Source organism: Pristiophorus japonicus, chromosome 3 (genome assembly GCF_044704955.1).
Source record: "Pristiophorus japonicus isolate sPriJap1 chromosome 3, sPriJap1.hap1, whole genome shotgun sequence".
Taxonomy (NCBI): domain Eukaryota; kingdom Metazoa; phylum Chordata; class Chondrichthyes; family Pristiophoridae; genus Pristiophorus; species Pristiophorus japonicus.
Genome location: NC_091979.1, coordinates 264411246 through 264434185, shown reverse-complemented (window position 1 = coordinate 264434185; position 22940 = coordinate 264411246). Strand labels below are relative to the sequence as shown.

The following is a 22940-nucleotide window of genomic DNA, read 5'->3' as shown; positions in this document are numbered from 1 at the left end:
AAAAAGAATTTGGGTTAATTGCACAGGCTAAGTCATCACACGTCATGCATTTGTATGACACCAAAGGTTCATCGTTCCATGATGCATTGTGAAGTTCACAGTGCTAAAAGCAAACCTTGCACTTCTTGTGCTCTTGGATGCCCTTAAACTGAAAGGACACCACATTGTTTTGTCCTAGTCTCGGGCAGTTTAGGAGAGTATACCTTTGGATGTAAATTTTGATTAGTGCATACAATTCATAATGCATCATTATTGTAGACCTCTGATCCAGTCAGTGAGCTGTGTACTGCTTGGTTCTGTTTCACTGCTGAGGGTAGATAGGCCAGTGCCAGTTTTGTTCTAACCAGCTGCTAGAAGGTGCCATGGAGCAACTCACCTGTGGTCTGGCAACGTTTTGTAACCTTTACTCAACACTACCCCGGATGTGCAATGATAACTTTTACTGGGGTTTGGGGGGTCATTATTGTGGATCTAAACCCTTAATTTTACTGGGTGTCCTGGAACACATTGAATACCATGCCATAGCACTTTACAGCCAGTGAAGTACTTTTTGTAGTTTAGTCACTCTTGTAATGTAGGAAACACGGCAGCCAATTTTCGATAGTGGATCATCTTTTTTTGAATTGGTTGAAGGATAGATATTGGCCAGGACATCAAGGGGTACACTGCTGCTATTAAGAACATAAGAAATAGGAGCAGGAGTAGACCACCTGGCCCTTCGAGCCTGCTGCACCATTTAATGGCTGATCTGATCACAGACTCGGCTCCATTTCTCTGCCCGCTCCCCATAACCCTTTATTCCCTTATCGCTCAAAAATCTTTGAATAGTATCACCTGAGGGGGCAGATTGGTTTTAGGTCTCATCCGGACGTTGCCGCCTCCGACAGCGCAGCACTTCCTCAGTTCTGCACTGCAGCGTTCGCCTCGATTATGTGCTCAAGTCTCTGGAGTGGGAGTTGAACCCACAACCTTCTGACTCAGCAGAGAATGCTGCCAATCAGCCACGGCTAGCACTTGGCATCACTAAGAACTGCTGGTTCAGCTCAAGAGAAGTGGCTTTTGACCACACAATGCTCTGCATTTTTCTTTACTCCCTTAAAAAGTGAATTTTGGTTTGTTGAAACCTATATTTTCTCTCTCCCTGCCCCCTTTCCCTTTAGTTCCACGGGTGTCAGTGGCCTGACAATGCCTTGCTCAAATGAGCATTCTTCATATATGAGCCTGGACAGCATCTGTTTGACTTTGGGGTGCCACAGCCGAGACTGGTGCTGTCCTTGCCTATTATCCATGTTTACTTTCCAGCAGGGTTCACTGGATGGTGATCAGGAGTAACAAAGCTGGCTGATTAGCCCCACCCCACAGCTTGGGCGACTGATGCCAATCTGCAGTATCTCCATCACTATCCCGGCAAAGACCAGGCTGCGAATTGTAACCCAATAGTCCGTGGCTCAGTACCACAGCGTGCAGTGATTTTACCCCCTGGGCCTTTCAGGAAGTTGCTTTAATCTAGTTAAAACTTTCCCGTTTGAGTTTCTGGTACAATTTACCCCATATGTTTGTTCTCTTCTTGCTTGCAAGCTCTTTTTTTTATCCTGACCTCACCGTCACATTTTCCTCTTGCACACACACATGCTGCTCTTCTTTCTTTCTTTCCACCTTTTTTTTTTAATCAACACCCGTCTGGGTATCTTAAAGAGAAATTATAATCTTGAATTTAAAGTCGTGCAAGACAATTACCATGGGTGAATGATAAAATATATATTGTAGCTTCAAATGAAAATGGGAAGGAGAAAGCCTCATTTGTTGTTCGCAGTTAATTAAGTAATTTTCTGTCTGTATGATAAATAAGTGCCCTAGCTGTTTTTATATCAATAATTAACACTGCACAGGGACTGTAAATTGAATTCAAAACATTTATTCTGGCTTCATGTGGCCTTAACTGCCCTGGCTGCACCCAGGTAAACATTACCGTCCTGCAAATTGTGCAGTTAAATAATGCCTTACAAGAGAAGGCTGTTAAATTGTTTGTGGAAAAAATGTGATTAATGTCACCTGTTGACCCTTCTTTATGCATTGGGATTTGTTGGGGGCATAAATAGCTTTGTAGTGTACCATGCACAATAAGTGAAACCAGTAGCTTCAGAGTTCGACCTCCCAAATCCGGAGTTCCAAACTCCGGAATGTTCCGAAATCCGGACATTACGCTGATCCATGGAGGGGTCGGTCATCCGAAATCCGGGAAACGTTCTGAAATCCTGACATTTTTTTTAAACGGCGATAGCGGTATTTTTTAAGCATGTTTTGCAAAATAATACCACTAATCGCTCCGCTATTTTATAAAGGCCCAGCGGTAAAAATCAGCGGAAACCACAGCCCTCACCAACTTTAGTCCAAGGCTGATTATCGCTGCGAGAGAGGCCTTGGGAAGGGAGAGAAAACACACAAAAAAAATTGCAAAACCCCCAAAAAATCGCAAACCGTTGACAAGACACAACTATTGAATCGCTGAAAAATAATTTAAAAATAAAAACTTTTAACTTGCCTTTTGTGCAGGTGTTCATACCTGTCCCAATGGCTGCAGTGCAGGTTTTTCCCAGGCGTTTATTTTCTAACTAACTACGGGTCACCGATGAGGCAAATAGGTTTTTTTTCATCAGTAAATAATCTCCCCGCCCCTCACGCGCTCAGACACACACACACCAAAATTCTTTTTGCAAAAATTCTCAAAACGTTCACAAGACATTTAACTATTAAATTGTTGAAAAAGAATTAAGAAATAAAAACTTTAACTTGCCTTTTTTGCAGGTCTTCATACCTATTGCTGTCCTTGGGGCTGCAACGCAGGTTTTTCTCGGGCAGTTTTTTTCGCCCAGAATACGGCTGGCCGAAGGATTCCGAAATCCGGAAATACCCGAACCTCGGCTCGGGCGTTTCCGGATTTGGGACGTCGGAAATACCTGAATCTCGGTCCCGAGGTTTCCGGATTTCGGAGGTTGAACCTGTATACAATACACGATAAGTGAAACAAATAGCAGACCTGGAGTAAAACTGCAGGGAAACATCTGAGGCCCTTAAAAACACAACGAGATTCAAGGGATTTGAGAGAAATGTTTAGAAACTTGATTAAAGTGACTCGATGTAAAAATTTGATCGAGGATACACTTTACAGTACACCATTTGACTGTACTGCAATCTGCTCAGTAAATCTGTTGTTGTAATCTCCATGCCTAAACTTCTAGGTAACAGATTCTTCGCTTTTGTGGATGACCATCTTGCTTTCTGTTTTCCAGTGTGAGGTGTGTAGAATAGTTTTCAACAGTGCTTTGCAAACGTTAGAAGTAAAGCATAATTTAGATATTAGCCGATCTCCCGTGGTAATGCTTACAAGGTCAGGGACTCGGTTGTGACATCTAGCTGTTATGATGGAGCTGTGTTTAATCTGCGACTCTTTGCAACTGCCCAGATACTTTCCATGAGTAAATTATCTAAAGGGCAAATCCTGGCTAATGTAATGGCTGATAAAGTTGTGAGGTCAGTCAGCAGACAATGGTAGCTGCTTGTAAATTTCTGATTCCAAGTCAGATGACACCAACAATTTTATGGTTCTTTTGCATGCTACAGTGGTGTGCACTGGGAAAAAATGTATTATTTTTATACATTTGTCACACACTAGTGGGTTTCCCATGGCATTGCTTATGATAGGCAGTGCTTACAATAGTCAGAGGGCATATTTTTTAGTTTATGGGTGTTTTCTGGTCGAATGAAAAATACTTTCATAGAAAGGGACCAGGATCACTCGGGAAGGGGAAGGGGGTGTGCCAGCATTAGGGAGGGGCTGTAGTTTGTCATGAGTGGAGGGGAGCATAGGGCCTCGTACTAGCAAGGAGAGAGGTTATGAGGGTTGTGGGATTAGTGAGGAATGGGGTAGTAAGGGTATGAAAGAAAAGATTCACGTGGTTGTACAGGGTAGAAAAAGCAGGCGTAGGCCAGGCTTAGTGATTTGAAAGTGGTTGTGGTCACAATGTTTTGAAAGTGTGGTTTGCTTTAAATAAATGAAGTTTATTGATCAAATTAATGAAGATAGGCTGTTTTCAGCTTACCAGCTCTTCTGTGGTATGGTGTGCTGGAGCTAATGGAAAGTTGAGATCGGAAGGACCAGGGCTGGTTGTGCATCAGGTATACTCTCATTAGGCTGTAATAAATTTGACTATAAGCATAACTGAGACTTGTTACAGAAAGTATGCGAAGTCACATGCAAGACAATTTAGTCTATTTAAGACATAAAAATGATTCACGGAAGCGCTAAAAGAATTGCTGTATATTGATTTCAAAAGCTGAATGCTATGGAAAGGATCAAATAAAACCACAACATAGTGTTTCATGAAAATTCTTGGATCTCACTGGTGCAAAAATGCTCCCATAATACTCAAACGGCTTACTGATTCCCTAAAACTAAACTTAATATCAAGCCTGATTGTACAGAATGATGCTGTAACTAATTCCAGTTGTAGTGATATAACTGAATGTTCAAGTCACCCTGTGCGCAGATACTGGTGGCTTCTGAGCTGAAGATAACTTTATAAACAACAGTTGCAACGATTATTAAAAATATGCTGAGCTGTAACAAATAATGGAGATAAATGCTGAATAGGACATGTACCGTTGACAGCTTGGCGTGCAGTTTCAGTTCAAGTGTTGGCAAAATTGGAAACAGGAAGGTAAATGGAACAATTGCACATTCAAATTTAACCATGTTACGAACATACTTGTATCACGTGTGCTTTTGAAAGTTAATATTGGGTCTCTTTTTGTTTTCTCTAGGAATTCCTAGGCCTCCACATCCTTCAGATATTTCTCCCTATTACCCACTCTCACCAGGTACCGTCGGCCAAATCCCCCATCCACTAGGATGGTTAGTACCACAGTAAGCAGTTCCATTTCTTTTTTCTTTTTATTCTTTTAATTCTTGTAGAATTTTGCATGTTACTGTATTGTCCAATTATTGTAATGAGCTGTGATTGGTTACTGGGTACCCACATATTCATATGGGGCTTCTCCCTTGGCAACGCCTGTCAACTCTGGTTACTATGACAAAAGGCTACAAATTAAGGACTGTTAATTTAATGTTTTCTTACTGAGTTCTAAATACCAAAAGAGGCCCAAAGCAGAACGGCGGTTCTTTGATTTGATGTATTTTATTTTGGTATAAATTTAAATTCATTATTGTTTTCCTTTGGATCTGTAGCCCTCAATTATTGTGATGGCTCCATTAAAGCAAATGCCGCTTCGCCTTTAATTATCACAACAAAACACCTAGTTTTAGCTTGGGGAGAAGGTCTCTGTTGACATTAGCAGAGGTTATAAAATTTAATTAGCTGGTTCTATCAGATTTAGCACATTAAAATTGTTCTTTCTGTACATCCTTTGATCCTGGCTGTGCAATCAACAACATTTTTTGTTCTGGTCAAATGAGAGTGAGCTCACAACAGCAGGAGCAGTTTCCAGTTATTTTTCTTCTTTCTTTTCTTCTTTTCAGGCAAGGTCAACCTGTTTACCCAATCACAACAGGGGGATTTCGACATCCTTACCCCACTGCACTCACCGTCAATGCTTCCATGTCAAGGTGGGTACACTTGCCTTGTTGGCAATCAACTTTTTATTTTAAGCAGATAATCATCAAGCATTTTCTCAACAGCTCTCTCATTTTAACCATTTTGCCATTGTCTTTGTTCCGTGAGGACACATTGCCGGTTCTGAATGTTACGCCCTTCGCAGTGGAAGAATTGTCATGTGCCACTTGTATTGTCTTCATAATAAACAAGCAAATAAACTAAATGCCATTCCATAACTAAATACTGCACTTTGTGAATGAACCTGCAAATAATGCACCATAAATTTGGAATGGAGTTTTAGCTGCAGTGTTATTGTGTAAAGAATCATTTATATCGTACACAAATGTTGACTGCTTTTCAAGGCTGTAGTGGTAAAATATTGCTCCCAAGGGAATATGGAAGTGTCAAGAGCATGCTGCAATTATTGTACACTTTATATCAATGTTGGAGCCCGAGGGACAACATTTTAGCACTTGCAGACAGAAAAGTGCAGTTAATATTTATTATACCCTGTGGCTAGAGTCACTTATCGCTACTTGAGCCATACTAAGTCAGTTCAGAGAGCAATAATCTTCGTTGTTGCATCACAGGTTAGAGCCACTTTGGAATTGCTCAAAAAGTAGTAATGGGTTGTCTGCTCTTCCAATTGGAGGCTTTCAGCTCTATCTACTGAGTCAGTAGGCAGCAACATAAAGCACTTAAAATATGCATCCATGTAATAGGTTCCCAGATTGAAAAGTAGGGGACATCGCAGTGGTAATGGTAAGTTACAGCAGTTATCAGAGTGCCATCGACCAATACATCATTGGGCCTACTGGTCAAAAAAGGTCCTACATGACCTTTGAACATTTGAAGGAAAACTAGAATTCACTCTGATTAGTTTTACTCAATGGACACTTGGATCTCCTCGTGGAAACTTATTTCTTTTGTATCCAGGTAGCTCTTTGGCTGACACATTGCTAGATTCAATTTAAGTAGCACAGGAGTTAATCATTCCCCCCGCTCCCCCACAACATCTTGTTTCTTCCCACTCCTACATGCGATCTGGGTAGTGTGGCCACAAGTTGTCCTTTAGGGGATCCAGGAGTCTGAAATGCAGCCATGGATAAGGTTTAAACTTTAGTCTCATAGCTTGAGAGTTGATTCCTGCTGGAATTAAATCTGTATTTTCCTTTTGATCAGCAGGAGCCGCACTGACTGCATTTTGCCCATATATATTATTTTCAGCTTTTACACTTGAGGCACTGACTCTAGGAAAGATAAATTATTGATTCTCGAACACAATAAAAGTAGAAAATAAATACTGTAAGAATTAAAACTTCTTGAAGTACAACTTTCTTTGATTTTTTTTTTGTGCCTCCAAACAATTACTCACATAGCGGTGTAGTGGAGAAAGAGACTCCAGATTATTCCATAGCTTTCTGTACTAACATCCACTTTCAGAAATGTATCATTTTCTGTTCCTTTAGCGGAAGTTGTTTCTTGCACTGACAACTGATTACATTAATTGGTTTTATTGACTGATGTGTTCAATGTTGTCCACTAATTTAAAAACAAGCTGATTCTCTCTAACCCCCCCCCACCCCACCCCTTATCAGCTGATCCTGCTGGTCTAGTATTATGGAATTGTAAGTATTCCTCATCCAGCCACGCAGTGCAGAGCAACATGGAAAAATTCAGGAACCATAATATTGGGAGACTGGCAACTCTCTAAAATGGGATTTTTGAAAGAGGGGAAAAAGACTGCATTCTATACATGCTTAAAACTACATGCGTAGGAATATGTTAATCACAAAATTTTCCAAATCATTAATGAGTGCGTTACTGCCTTGTAACACTCGCAGCTATTTTAATTCTCTCTCAAAAATGAAATGATTATATTGAATTCGCATATTTGAACTACCACTTAATTTCAGAGAATGGTGCAGTTAACTATATGATGCTGTGCACCCTTCGCTGTAGTTTCTGGGATATTCAGGTTTTGAGTAAGTTTATAGTGCATGGGGACAGGAGCTAACCTGAAAAGAGAGAAAATGGGAATCTTTGGTGATTGCAATGTTTTGAGCGGTACAAAAATTCACGCCAGAGTCGAATCAGACTATTCTGTAGTGACAGTACAAAGAAAACTCCAAATAAATGTGGGAATAAAAATGGAATGTGCTATATATGAGTCTACTTCATTTCCTGTACTTCTGTTTCGTGGCGACACAGTTTTAGAACACAGAGGTGATTGCTTCTGTTCCTGGTAAGGTGCACTCTTGTTTTATCCCTAGAGTTTGTGAATTCCGTGCAGAGTAGCTGTAAATTTACTACTAGCTATGGAGTGTCAGTTTTCACAATGACCTGATCACATCATACCAGTGCGAATCTGTTCTTAATAACAACATTACTTGGGGTGCTTGCTTAGTACAACTAGCTAATACCCTTTTAATGCTGTGGAAGTGCCTTCAGTGGCAAGGATTTCCAGGCACTTCAGGGATGTATATAATGGATACAGGTGCATCCTGAGATACAGATTCCAACTTAAAGGTGTTATCACTTCAAGCATCCTGAGGTAACATCATTTTCACATTGATGGCATGTTCAACCATCCCTCAATATTATGGAGGATGTGCGGCCAGAAGCATAATTCTGTAATTGCAACTTTTGAACTGCACGAATGCAGTTTTGAATGTGCAGTTGATTTACTCTTGCTCTGAAATTAAGCTGTCTGCAATTTAATCACAGTGTGAAACCACTTCCATTGGAAACAGTTCCATAATGTAAATGAACTGTTAAAAACTCGTACATGGCCTTGGCTAAGGCTGTACCAACACATTCTTTCAAGAATTGAATTGGCAATTAACTTGTAGTGTAAATTAGATTAGGGTCGAAATTAAATTCGGGTCAGGACTATCCGTTTGGCCATCCTTTACGCGTTGTGTGTTACTGCACGCTGTGCCACAGATTGGTAGCTTTCCGGCTCTGATCCTATGCAGTGTGCTCCCATACACCTGGAGCCATCTGAGAAGGCAGCAAGTGGAGGTGGCCAGAAAGAAACAAAAGTGGAATTAAATAAACAGCACATTCCTAAATGTGCATTGCCAGCACAATACACAAACATCAGCTTATTCCAGTCACATTATTCATCCAATCTGTGTGCCAGTTGGCCTGCTCATCAACTAAAGGTCAAAGCACACATCTGTATTTTGTTGTAACAAAGCCAGCAGTCTTCTGTAAAATGTTTATGGAATACAACACCAACTAGCTCACTGACAAGTACTCTATTATTTAAATTTATTTTGGGGCAAAGACTAAATTATATATTATTTCTCCATCCCTTTCACAAATTAGATGCTCCCTATCTTGTGAACATCTTTGTTTAATAGAGAGGGCCAGTAGGAGAAGAGGTCCAAGGCCTATGTCGGCACCACTCACGACTCAGCTGTTAAATGTGCGTGTGACCCTTATCTGCATTTTGACCGTATGAAGAAGTGCTAAGCCTCCATTTGTTGTCTTCCCCTTAATACCAAACACAAACCAGTGTTGAATGTGATTTACAAAAGGTAGTAAATTCAGGGTACTTTTTCTGCCTTTCAAATTGGTGACTACGTACACAGGATCTCTCCAGAAATTATTTTCGGACTGATGCCAATGTTGTCATGGACTGCTATAACCTACGTTTGGACTTGCACTGAATCCATCCCTGTTGTAATCATTTCATCCAGCCCTTTTTCGCCCATCATTTACTCTTTCTGCTCTTTAGATCTTAAACAGAAACAAAACAAAAAATCTAGGTTTACATTGTTAAGCAGTGCAACGGAGAACATCCAGCCCTATGTGGAAGCCCCGATTAGTTCTGCAGTATGGAGCCCAAATGCCAACAACAAATTATGCCTACGGGCTTCAGTATATTGGTAAACTGCATTGCAGCAGTAATGAGGCCCTCTTAATGGAAAAATGCAATAATTTTCACAAGATTTAATTGTAGCCGTGTAAAATTTAAATGGGTATTTAGCAATACTGAAGGTGAAATAAAAAAGTAACGAGGTATTTTAAACCTGTGCCTAATTTTAACTAGTAGAAGTAGCTGCCATGCAGAATAAAATATCTATGCCTTAAAGTTTACAACACATCACGTTACCACGCTAGATTCCACCCCTGTGTACAATATTAATGTCCATATGCATACACAACAAATACAAACATACAAAACCAATAAGAGAGACTGGTAAATGATGACACATCAAAGCTCTTGGAGGCTGATGTTCAGAACTCCGAAAGCTACTGTTTTGATAGGGGCTCTCCGACTGTTCGTCACAGCCCCAATTAATACAGTACTAGCTAATTTCCCAGTGGCTACAAGTATATTTACAAACTACTCCATAGCACTGTATTTAAGCAATCACTAATTGCTCCTAATGATGGGTTTATTTTCTGTTCATCTGATTTAGAGTTCAGCTAATTTAATTGGTGGAGGGTTAGACTTTCCTGATGGGCTGAAACAGCTAATGCATTTTGATGATAGCTGTTAATTAAATTAGCATAGATTATTAGGCAAGGCTCCCCATCTCTAGGGACTAAGTGGATGCATTTGTAAAAGCACAGCTTTCGATAGGGGCAAGATAAATTAACCATTTAAAATAAAAACATTTCCAGAGGTTTAACCGAATAGCAAAAATAGTTTATCACAGAATAGCAAAATAAGACTTTAAGAATGTATAAGAAGTGTTCTGTGTTGCAATTGTACAGCTGTGGGTGGGGCACCAGTTATAAGAATGAAAGGTGCACATCACATAAGAGAAAGGTGTAGGGTTATTTTCTGGTCGCGCATGGGTTGCTTTTGATGGCGTCCCCCACCCCCACAAATAGATCATGGGGGGAGGTCAAGTTGTCGGGGAAAGAACACGATTTGTACACTTGTGAAGGCAATCATGAAAACAACTTAGCAGTTCTTCAACAGTTTTTCCTGTAGGGGCGTACATTAGTTATTCAGATGGAGAAAAATAGAACAAAAGGCATTTGTGTGGTAGTGGGGTGATGGAAATACACGTCTGTATTATTCGTATGACATCCATAGGAAATGTAGACTCCATGCCCTGCCAGAGTACACCTTTTGATATTTATTCCATCCAGCAGTAGGGCAGTGATTTCTTGGAATTAAGTGATGGGTCATTATACTTTAAACACAGCAGAGAGGCATCGACTGGCAATTAAACAGCAATAGCTGACACTCACTTGTGCCACCTTGTGACCCTGTTAGATTGAGATGTTAGAGCTTCAGGGCCCCTCAGCCTAGCAAATTGGCTGAAGGTGTTTCTCCTGACTAGGGCCCGCTCTGAAATCTGCCGCCTTCAAAGAGATCAGCATCATGTATAAACCATAATGTGGGTTTGTGGTGGTTCAGAAAGCTCAGGAAAATTGAGCTTGGAAAAGATGAGAGATAACAACTGCACAGGGAGAGGAGGGGGGAATAATGACAAACCAACTGCAACTCAAAGAGGCTGTTTTTTATTTGCAAGGGGGAAAAAAAGCATCCCACAGCTCACACATAAAACAAAGCCAGGCAGATGACATGCAGTTAACAGAAACATGTCAACAGTGAAATAAAGTGAGAGTGAACGTGATAGAAGCCCCAGAGACACTGTGGAACAAAAATGAGTTTGTTCGTAACATGGCCTGCAAGTTTATGCACATCATTATATTCTGGCTTGCAGCCATAAAAGCAGTCAGGATTTTTTCATAATTAGCTGTTTAGAATTTGCAGTTTTTACAATGGAATATATATATTATATATATAGATAAATATATATATATATAATAGTGTCCTTGTTCTGTTGCAAGAGCAAATCAAATTTCAAATATTTTGTAGATAGTGTGGAAGTAATCACCTTATGATAGATTGACATTTTATAGTATCCATTAACTTCTGAACCCTCGTAAGTCTCTTCAGGTAATGAAATGAATGTAACCACTTCATCACATGAAGAATAATACTCGAGGTTTTGAAAGCTCTAGTGTACTATAAAATACTTCACCTGTGTACTGTCTTATGTTTGTATGGTATGTGTAAATGTTATTTTTACTGCTCGCTCACTACTAATATTTCACTCTAGGAAAAAAAACTCTGCATCTGTCAGCTAACACAGTAGCAGCCTGTATAATTGGACAAAAATGTTCACTCCAAAATCATTTTTGCTGTATTTTAAAATGAAACTGTAAATATATCATCATTATATTGATAGAAAATTATTATGTTGGTTTGATTTAAGATGTTGGGGAAGATTTTGTTGTACCATAAATTCAGCCCCTTTCAATAATGCTAGAAATTAAGATTTGGTCAAATATAAATTTGGACAGGTGAAATGCATTTACTGGGTGTATGCAAAAATTGTCAAAGGGGCCAAACCAAAGCTGTTCTTTGAAAAGGCCTCTTGGACAGAGCTCTACGAGGGAAAATCTTAGAATTTATGTAGCATATATTGTATTTATACTGCATATATGTTGTAATTTTTTATTACTATATACTGTTGGCAGTCTCGTAAAGTTGGATTGACAGTTGTGTAATGATGAGTCATTTTATGCTATTAATTACAGTAGCCACATAGAGTGATTGTGACAGCTTGTACTTGTATGTATGCCCATCCCTCCCAATCATTCATTTCTGTTCTGTTGATTTACACAGTTTTCTCTCTGGTAGGTTCCCCCCACACATGGTTCCACCACACCACAGTTTACACACAACGGGAATTCCCCATCCGGCCATAGTCACACCAACTGTCAAACAAGAGTCTTCCCAGAGTGACATCGGATCCCTCAATAACTCGTAAGTCTTAATTTTTGTGCAAAAAGTACCTCAGTTTATTTTAATGTGCAACTAGTCCATAACTTTGAAGTTTGCCATGATAAAAATTCTTTCAACATTTCAAAAGAATGTGTTTAGATTTTTTAATGCTGACTGCTCCCAGTTTATATATAACTTAAGAGTTTTCATTTGGTTTTAATACTGAATCATTTAAAATGTAGCCCTTTTTAAGACAAGAAATTATCACTTCAGCTTCACTGTTGAAGTTAGTAACTGTTTTTGTTCTCTCAGAAAACATCATCAGGATGCCAAAAAAGAAGAGGAAAAGAAAAAGCCACACATAAAGAAGCCTCTGAACGCGTTCATGTTGTACATGAAGGAAATGAGAGCAAAGGTAGTAGCAGAGTGCACGCTGAAAGAAAGTGCGGCCATCAATCAGATCCTTGGCCGAAGGGTAAGCAGCCTAAACCATCGAAAATGACCATTTCCTAACAAGACCAGGGTGGAGATATAATCTTAGTGATCAGATCAATCAGTCAGTGTAGATTTTTATGCTGGCCATTCACTATTTTTAATACACTAAGTCAGGATCAACACTCTTTGAGATTGGAAGCAAGTGTTACCGATGATAACGAATTACATTAGGGGTGCCATTAATCTGCTATTTTAACAATGGTTCAACACCTCCATTAAAATACCATGGAGAGGGATGTCATACAGACACTGTAAACATCTGTCCACTTGTATTGCCCTCTGTACTAACCGTAACTCTTATCTCCACTGTGAAATGATTAAAAGTCATGCGCCATCATTCTGAAATGCTTTAGAATATGGGTATTTTTTTCTTGATTTTGAAGCTGTTCCCCTTGCCCTCCTCCAAACACTTAACAACAACAACAACAACAACTTGTATTTATATAGCGCCTTTAACATTGTGAAACATCCCAAGGCGCTTCACAGGAGTATTATGAGATAAAACAATTTGACACATAAGTAGAAATTAGCACAGGTGACCAAAAACTTGGTCAAAGGGGGTAGGTTTTAAGGAGCGTCTTGAAGGAGGTATGGCGGTGGGAGAGGTTTAGACAGGGAGTTCCAGAGCTTGGGGCCGAGACAGCAGAAGGCACGACTACCAATGGTTGCGTGATTATAATCAGGGATGCTCAAGAGTGCAGAATTAGAGGAGGGTAGACATCTCGGGTGGGGTTTGTGGGGCTAGAGCAGATTACAGAGATACATCTTAACAGCGTCAAGGTGATGATTCTCCTGTTTTACAATAAATTCTAGTCTGTGTTTTGAATCTACACAGATATAGCATAGTGTTAATGTTGATGCTTTTTCATTATTTTATTAATCTTTCCAGCCATTTTATACGCAAGTATGGATTTAATTAATGTTTTCTATTTCTCCCTTATCCTACCTACCCTGTTCTCAGTGGCATGCTTTGACTAGAGAAGAACAAGCAAAGTACTATGAGTTAGCCAGAAAGGAACGACAGCTTCACATGCAACTCTACCCAGGCTGGTCAGCACGAGATAACTATGTAAGTTCCATTCTCTTATCACTTTCTCCACTCCCTCCCTGACTCCCCTGTTTTTTTTTTCCTCCTTCTATAGGCCCAGTGGTGTACACTTCATACGTCAGTTTAATGTTACAAATAATGATTAGGGTGAAGCCGACAAGTGCCCTGCTGCCTTCAGAATCTTGTGCATGCCACAGAACTGTCCTTCATATTGCATTTGCTGATTAAACAGAGCATTTTTATTCTTTTGAGGTGTTTTTGATTCTGATTGGCATGGTTTTGTGAACCTAATGGACAAACTGAGCTTGTGCTTTTTTTCCCCCTGCTCCTCCCCATCTCTTTTTTTTTTCTCTCTCTCCCTAATAGGGCAAGCGGAAGAAGAGGAAAAGGGAAAAGCAGGCAGGGGAGACCAATGGTAAGTGGGCAGCAATTATCTTCCGTAAGTGGGCACCCTTCACATATCAGAATAACCACATTTAATCAGATGAAACCCTAGCTGCTGCTAACCATGTTTTATAACATTGTTAATTACGATACTATGTATGCAGTTTAATTTTATGGCTGGTTTGCCTTTCCAAGAGCGATAAAGTAATCCGTGCATGCATTATAGACATTTTTAATGCTCGTTTTTGTAGAATTCTTTTAAAACATAATTATTGCATTAGCTATTGTAACTTAAAATGTTTTAAAGCTTATTGTAGTGTATACTTATTGTCTTGTATTGACATATTAATTTGGGCTGTACCTGTTTTCTGATGCATCCTTTGTGTAATTAGCCTTACCTTACTAATCCCATTATCCTACTTTACATTTGCCTTCCGAAGGCATGCATGTCAAATTGACCCTGCTATTCAGCTTCTTTCGCAAAGCACTTTAACCTTTTAGCCTGATTCAAGCTTAACATCCTCTGCTGGCACTAACCTGCAGGTTCTTTATTCCGTCCACTTACTACTTTTTTTTGTGAATTCTAATTAAAAGCTACTATAAAATAATGCAAATTTGTATTGCCTCACAATATTGGTGCTTTTTTAAATGGGTGAAAAAAAATACGGCTGTGATTTTAATACGTTTTTTTTTATGAAATTAGAGGGCATTACTGATCACTGGTAACCGATAAATTGATTTATTCCTTTTTGTTTTCTTGTCTCTCCTTCTTCCATTTCTGTCTCCTCTGCTCGCTTTCTTCCAATTTGTTCAGATCTGAGCGCTCCTAAGAAATGCCGAGCGCGCTTTGGCCTTGATCAACAGAATAACTGGTGCGGCCCGTGCAGGTGTGTATCGTTTTCCCAGGTTTGCTATGGTTGGTTTCCAGCTGGGTTAAATTGGTACTTTCCCCTTCTTGCTATCACTGTTTCAGTGTTTTGATTGGACGCTGGCACCCACCCTTGCATCCATTATTGCTAGGCAGTGTGAATTTTATTTTTTCCAGTGATGAGGGGAGAATGCCAACTTGGCCAGCTAAACCACTAGCTCTGGCTGAGATGTCACGTCCAGTGAGCAGTATCCTCCATTTGTTGTTTTTGTTTACTTCATGCTAACAGATGCAAATACTCCAAAGAAGTGTCGGGCATTGTTCGGGCTAGACCAACAGAGTTTATGGTGCAAACCTTGCAGGTATACTCCCATTAGGCCTTCCGGAAATTCAATATGCCCTTTACTGGATTTGTAGTGCATTCATGTGACTTTCCTGTGCTCTAATGTGCTAATATTCTATAGCTTATTGCAGATTTTTTTTGTTTTATTTTCCTTCCTTTTTTTTTACCGTTGCCTTTTATTAGCAGCATTGGTCTGTCTCCTTGCAAGCACTGTCCACTTCCTTTTTCCCCCCTTTTCCGGCCCTCCCCAAACCGTGGTTGCGATGGGCCTGTGACCTTGTGTCGGAGATTGGTGCAGTGAAACCTAGGACAGAGGAGAGAGTTTTGTTCTTGAAAACTGGCTGTAACTACTAACCACCCATGGTCCATAAAGATCTATGTGTGTGTATATATATATATATATATATCTATGTGTGTGTGCACACAAATATATATATTATATATATATATTGTGTAGAAAACTCACTTGGTTTCTGGTGAATATGTAAATATTGCAGTTCTAAGTGCACCACATGTACTGATATTCTTCTGTGCATGAGTCCATTTTAGTCAGTAAATGTGAAATTTCAACATATTCGAGCTACTATTTCATTTATAGAGAATATTACCTTATTGATAAAATAGTCGCCTCTCCTGAGTAATTATCGCAGCATTGTACAACAGATAAGTTTCCAAGAAGCAGAAAGGTGTTTGTGCACTCCGGTAACGATGTCTTTTACATTTTTATGTATTAATCGCCAATTTATTTTTAGTAATTGGGCGTCATACCAGCTACAAGCTCGTTCAGAGGAAACTTTCATTTTCAGGCGAGTGCAAAATCTGTTGGAATATATATTTTTTAAGTAACACACAATTAAATTTCTCTTAGTTTTCTTACAATCCGGTTTAACTAAACAAACTCAGGCATCAAACGGTCAAAGGCTTATCCACCACAGCTAATCTGGGTACTCTAGAACTTTTCAAACTACTCGGTTGCCAATTCTCTAATTCTTGGGACTTGGCTGGGTAGAGGGAATAAATGTTTTGTCCTGTTTATGTACACCTTTCCCGTTGACCGCATTTGGTTAAATCTTATTTCTTTGTCCTGACACATGCAGTCTTTGAAGTGGGAATGTTGTCATGGTAGGTATTTGTTTCTTCAAAGTTGAAACTTTTGTTTTTCATGTACACGTGGTGCTCGATCTCTCTCTCTCTTTTCACACTTCATTTCCTCTACCTCAGAATGTGTTACAGTCTCTCTAACCCCATTTCGTTTTCAATAATTGAAAATACAAGATTAAAGTCTGCTATCGGAATGAGGCTTATAGAGACTGCACGTGTGTGTGTCCCTTTTTAGCACTGGCTTTATGTTGGCATGTATGTTAAGAGTAGCTACCATCATTCTATAATCATGATCTTAAAGCGTAATTAAGATTTTAAGTATAATTGTGCTTCTGACTGAATTCCATGATTATAGATACATTTTTTCATTTGCTTGTTTGACCATGTCATTTCTAATAAATAGTGCTCAAATTGAAAGTAAATATTATGTAAGATACAGCACGGACAATTGCCAAGTGATGGATGGACATCAGTGCATTACTGAACTGCTGCCAGAGGATTGTTGGTTGATACTGGGAGGATTTGTGTATTTGCAGCAGTAAATTTGAGGCTGCAGCATTTGTGGTTAATTCCTTATAGAATGTTTACAATTTCTCTGAGCATTTTGGCTATAATGCACTGCTTTTGGATTTATGAATTGGTTAATCCTTAATGAATTATGTGACATTTGAAATGGTTAATTTATGCATTCTTAATGGACTAATACTTAAAATTATAATGCAAAATATAGTGTAAAGAGGAATGAGTAAAGAAACCAAGTAAAGTTATGAATGGGATTCTTCAAACGATCTAATTGCATGTTTATCTATAATACTGCCATTAGATTTAGGGATGCCCCTTTCTTATTTCAAATGTCAAGTTTGTACTTGAGGGTTAGCGTGCTGGATGGGGAAAGTTTTCTAAGCATCAATTTAGAAATTGTTTTGATACAACATTTTTTAGGCCAGACTGTAAGAAATGTGATGGATAAACAGCTCTCCAATAATGATTTCAAATAAAGTCTGGGGTTTCTTGACACCATTTTACCTGATTATTTTCTTTACAATCCTACAATTGTAAAATAATAGGGATGAGTATCCCAACTTACCTGGATAATCTAAATTCATCATCTGAAAAAAAGAAATATTTCATTCCAATTTTCTTCTCTTTCATTAAAGCATTGATTCTCTTACTGGGTGAGGTTCCCAGAGTGGCAGTTGCACTTTGGTGCTGCACCCATGTGGTCATTCTTCAACCATGAATGACAGTGAGTGTTGGTGGGCTGTTAGGTTGTGGGGAGGCGAGGTGCAGGGGTGGGGGGGCGGCCATCATAACTGAGCCCAATCCTATCCTCCATTTTCCTCACCCACTCCTTCTCGACTCGATAGTGTTCAGGAGCAGGACTCCTGACTTTTTTTGGTCCTTCACCTAGGCATGTTGAGGCATATTGTAGTGCCCTGGCTGGTCTATGTGGCTCTCTTAATCATAGCTTCAATTTGAGACGTTCCTCAGTTTAATTTGGGAGGGGCAAGAAGTTTGTTTTAGCAAAATAGTTTACTGTTTTTATTTTTAATTTAGACCTTTCTTGGTGGAGATGGTGGAATGTTTCAGTTTGCTTTTCAAAATGTTGCAGCTAAGGTAGTTGTAAAGGTAGTTGAACGAAATGTAATAAGCAGCCTGTTTTACTTGAGGTAACCACATCTTGACAAAAAGTTAAAGTTGAAAGACCATATAGATAGAATAATGGTACCAACCTGCGGTGCCACAGAATCGTGGGAAACATCTTTGCACGAGTAATTCCTCATATGGAGAGCTCACAGTTGTGATGAATCAGTGGAAACTGCCATTGTGAGGGCTGCACATATTGACATCCAGAGACACAGGGCAAGGCACAAACCTTGTAACAGCTTGCCTGACCACCCTCTTGAAGACTGCTGCTGAGGGGAGGGCCGTTTTTAAAGGTGGGGGTTGGGATTAAAATAATTTTCATCTGCAATGTAGTAACTTTGTGGAAGCCAAGTCAAATTCCCAATATATTCGTGGCATGGTTTCAAAATTCCACCACACTCTTCTTGAGACTTATCAGCAGGGTAGAAGAGTAAATCCATCACCCAAATGTTTTGTATGTCCACACCCACCAGGTCAGGGAGATGATTTGGAGCAGGCCCGAAAGCCAGTCTGTTGTTCAATGTCATAAGGACATAGGATCCGTGACCCCAGGAGTCTCCAAATGGGAGAAAATTAAGAGAGATTATTTCCAGAACTTAAAAAACTCAAAATATTTCCACCACTTCCCTGAAAGGAGAGAGGGCTGTAAAATTGACACTTCCCAGCTGCCTATTTAATGTATTTGGCAGAGTACTGGGAACATGCTGCTGGAAGAAGGTTTGTGGCATAGCAGTGAGAAATCTATTTCCAAAATGATGGGAGGAGGAAAAAATCTAAAGTTGCAAGTATTGACATCTGAAGATGAAATTGCAAAGGATTCAGCACTTTGTTGCCTGTTATCATTCATTTTGTGTGACTAACAGTTGCTGAAGTTTTTAAACTTTCCCCCATGACTAGTTATTGAAGAATCATTTATTTTTAATTTGAACTTTACAATGGCATTAGTGTTCCCATGGTAACTTTTTTGAAGTTTCTAAATTTGAATATCCATCTGCAGTGCACTGATGCCGATGAGCCGAGGCACATGCATTTGTTTCTGCTCTGCATCGGATCTAATATCTTAGTGTGTATCTGTAGATTATTGTACGTTTTTTTCCCCCCCAAGTATAATGCTTTCTGGGAGCTGTATTTAAATAAACTGCTCTGTTGTCAGGAAATGAGCTGTGCATTGTTTAAATACAACTTCCAGAAAAATGATAACTCCTACCTAGGGGCCATTTACCCTCGGCAGTTCAGGGGTTGAGCTAAATAAAGATTATTTGTACTTTGCTAGCCATTGACTGGCAATTATGTTGATCTGGTCAGTCAACAAAGCCCCTATTCATTTGGCAATTACCTGGTTGTCGGTGTTACGTTTTTTTTCTGTTTTGAGCCCACCAAGTTGGTCCTTTCACGTCCAGCTTTGTTCTAATATGGCATGATGTGCTGTTTCGCTTGCATGTTTCTGTCCGTTACACTGCCCTTTTGTCTTGGCAAACCTCGAGTTTAAGTGCATGCATATGCTCCAGTGTAGCATGTATTTGACCTAGCAGGCTTCTGTGGCTTGAACTCTGAAACTGTCTCAAAGCGTTTTACCAATGCGGGCCCTGAATATATTTGACAGACTTTTATGGGCGTGAAGTTCTAACTTGGGCTATAGGCATTGCGGTGTCATTTGTAATGATAGAAAATTTAAAAGTTGAATTATATATCCCCTTTCTTCGGCAAATGCAGGACAAAATCAGATTATTCATACTGTGAATACTAATACATTTTCTTCTATATTTATAGTGAGAATTGAAAGAGGCCTACTAATAAATACTACATGGTGTTTGCAAATTTTATTTGGTGATTGAACTATTGCTTGTTTGTAAAGTAAACCGAATGTACTCTAACAATAATGAATCCTTGGCCAAACTGGTACAGGAATCGTGAAGTACAATAAAAGCCTTCTTTCCTCTCGCAGATAGCTGGCGTGAAAATGACGCATACAAGGAAACCTATTAATGAAATGTGAACCTTTTTTTAATCAACCAAACCTTAATTGACTTTCATTTTCCATTGCAGACCATTTAGAGAATCAGCCACAGCCTGCAGGCCATAGAACCAGTTATTCTTGTTTTTTTATTGTGTTTTTTCCTTTGCATTTTCCATGATTTCTTGCTCCTTTTCTTTCTTTCATTCTTTTCTTTAGTATTTTTCTCCTATCATTCCTCAATTTGGTGTGGTTCTTAACAGATAAACACAAAATTCTGTAATTTTGGTTAGTATTTCACACATCAGGAGGCTATCCCTGATTACATTTAAACAAAGTTGTAAATCCCTAAAGATATGCTGGCCTAATTGGGCCTTGCATTAGTTATTAATATTTCAAGTGTCGTGGATGTACTCTTGTTGCCTGAATAAGATTACTTTCTTTGTTCAAATAACCAACTCCATTAGTCTTTTTGCCCTTTATTTACAGATAAATCTTTCCCTGTTTCTAGGAGAAAAAAAAAGTGCATTCGCTACATACAAGGTGAAGGCAGCTGCGCCAGCCCACCCTCTTCAGATGGAAGCATATTAGATTCTCTTCCCCCTTCTCCTTCCATGTTAAGCCCTTCTACAGCAGACTCTGATCCACAGACTGAACAAATGCAACCTCTGTCACTCACAATGAAAGCTGATCCTTTGGCCCATCTTTCCTCACCATCCTCTTCCTCAGCCTTGTCGACAAACTCAGCACTCAAGCCCAGCACAGTTTCAGCTGTTAGTTGCCAGAACGGGGCATTAGAGCACCGATCCATCACCTTACACCAGTCCATATCCTCGTCTTCATCGCAGACTCGACCTTCGACATCATCCATGTCAATTGTCCATTCCCACGGTGCTTTGCAAGAGACACAGTCCCAGCCACTTTCACTTGTAACCAAGTCTTTAGAATAGCTTTTAGCATAGTTGCTGGTGTTCTTTTTATTTCATTTGTGCCATATAGCTACATGTTAGTAGATGTTATGGAGTGCATTGGTCAATATTTGACCCATTGTTATTTCAAGGTCCTCTTTGAATATGTAGGATAAGCCTTGAGAGATCCTGCCAACCTCTTGTCAACCATTGCAAAACCTTGTAGTGTTCATCACTGTTATGTGGTTCTTACTGGGTGGATTCTTTACTAGTAAGAGACTGATATCAAATTCAAAGAAGCCCTTGTGGAAGGAGTTGGCTACGCTGTATTATTTGTATTAAATAAGAGCTTGCGAACCAATCATTTTACGTCCATTTTATCCTTAAGGGCACAATGAATGCAGTGCCACCTGTTAATTGTGTGGAACAACTTTTGTGATGTTGCGTGTTATTGTTTAAATGTACAGAAATAATGGGGAAAACTGTGTTAATATGCATTGTTCCATGGCGTTGTTTTTTGGGGGGGGTTGCAAGAAAAAAATTACAACGCTATAGGACCAGTAGTATTTATTGCTTTAGAGATGCTTGTTGTATCATGTATGTTGTCTCTTTTAAATATTTTTCATTTCTTCAAACAATGTATAAAGTTTTTTTTTGCTTAGTGTAAGCATCTTATATATGAAAAGATTCATTTGTTACCAAGGATTTAACTTTTTTTTTCCTCTGTTGTGATACATGACTGTCACCAAATGGATAATATAGTGGCGTTGTAAAGAACAAAAGTGCACAAAATTGCTGAGAAAAAAAAGCCATTGTACAAAAGAAACTTGAAAGCAATTGGGGGAGGGGGGAAATGTTTTTTGGAATAGCACAAAAAAAACACCTGATCACCCATCTAAAGCCCTATAGTGGACTGTAGCCTCATCCCTGGAATCGCTTAACCTATATCCTATGTATGTATTCTGTGCCAAACTTTTAAAGGTTGATACATCTTCCCTCCCCCATTTTTGCTGTATTTTGGTCCTTTTTAGCTGTGAGGTAACATAGGTATGTATGTAGTTTTAATGTTGCTGACTAGTTTAAGCTATAACGCAATGTGTTTGGTAGCTATTGGCAAATCATCCAAAAAATCTTATAAAGCAAAGCATTGAAGGGTGAGAATTAATAAAACCCATAAGGGCCAAATTTTCTGTATGTTGGGGAAATTACTCAAAACTGAAACTGCCACTTTTTATGTACACTACTATCAGTAGGTATTTAGTAAATTTTAAAATAGGCATGTTGATGTTGCAAAGGCTGTATACAACTGATGAAAAAGTTCATTCATTTGGTGCCATTGTAGTAGAAATGAAGCAGTTGTATAGCTGTCTTTTTTTCCATTTTACTAAGAAGCTGATGACCTTTTGTGAATACTCTCAATGTTTCCTAACAGCTGTGATGTTCCTGTTCTGTTTTTTGCTCCTTTTTTTTTCTTTTCATTTTTATTGTTCTGAAACCATTTTTGTAATGAATCAATGTTCATGCTGTACAGTATCTGTAGCATGCAGTTCTGGATTAATAAAAGCAACTTAGTATGTGCAGAGAATTCGTGTGGTGTTCGTGTGCTCTCCGTCACAGCTACATGAAGAAAATGGATCGTCCAACTTGTGACCTGAACCGTAACAACTTTTTAAATAAAAGTCAAATTTTGCCTCTGCCAAGATCAGATACTACGTGGTGTGATGCACTCCCAGATGTTGGTGTTGAAATGTTGTAGATATGGAATTATTGCAGGGAACATGTTCCTGACGGAGAAAATGAGTTGACCTCTTCAGATA

At 39.2% G+C, this 22940-nt stretch overlaps 1 protein-coding gene across 20 annotated transcripts in view; it reads left to right on the top strand.

Moving 5' to 3' along the window:
- The window catches only part of tcf7l2 (transcription factor 7 like 2), a 164009-nt gene extending 141296 nt beyond the window's left edge, over positions 1 to 22713 (top strand). For 2 of the 20 annotated variants that reach the window (XM_070876632.1, XM_070876629.1), the window contains exons 6-14: positions 4822 to 4924; positions 5537 to 5623; positions 12277 to 12417; positions 12688 to 12850; positions 13832 to 13939; positions 14285 to 14333; positions 15117 to 15189; positions 16266 to 16319; positions 20727 to 22713. In XM_070876632.1, the coding sequence (XP_070732733.1) occupies positions 4822 to 4924; positions 5537 to 5623; positions 12277 to 12417; positions 12688 to 12850; positions 13832 to 13939; positions 14285 to 14333; positions 15117 to 15189; positions 16266 to 16319; positions 20727 to 21165 (1217 nt within the window). In that variant the 3' untranslated portion in view covers positions 21166 to 22713. Of the gene's footprint in view, positions 1 to 4821; positions 4925 to 5536; positions 5624 to 12276; positions 12418 to 12687; positions 12851 to 13831; positions 13940 to 14284; positions 14334 to 15116; positions 15190 to 15459; positions 15533 to 16265; positions 16320 to 16610; positions 16636 to 20704 lie in introns of those variants that run through there. The other 18 variants (XR_011592753.1, XM_070876649.1, XM_070876631.1 and 15 more) reach the window with 18 other exon arrangements.
- Positions 22714 to 22940: the final 227 nt, after the last annotated feature.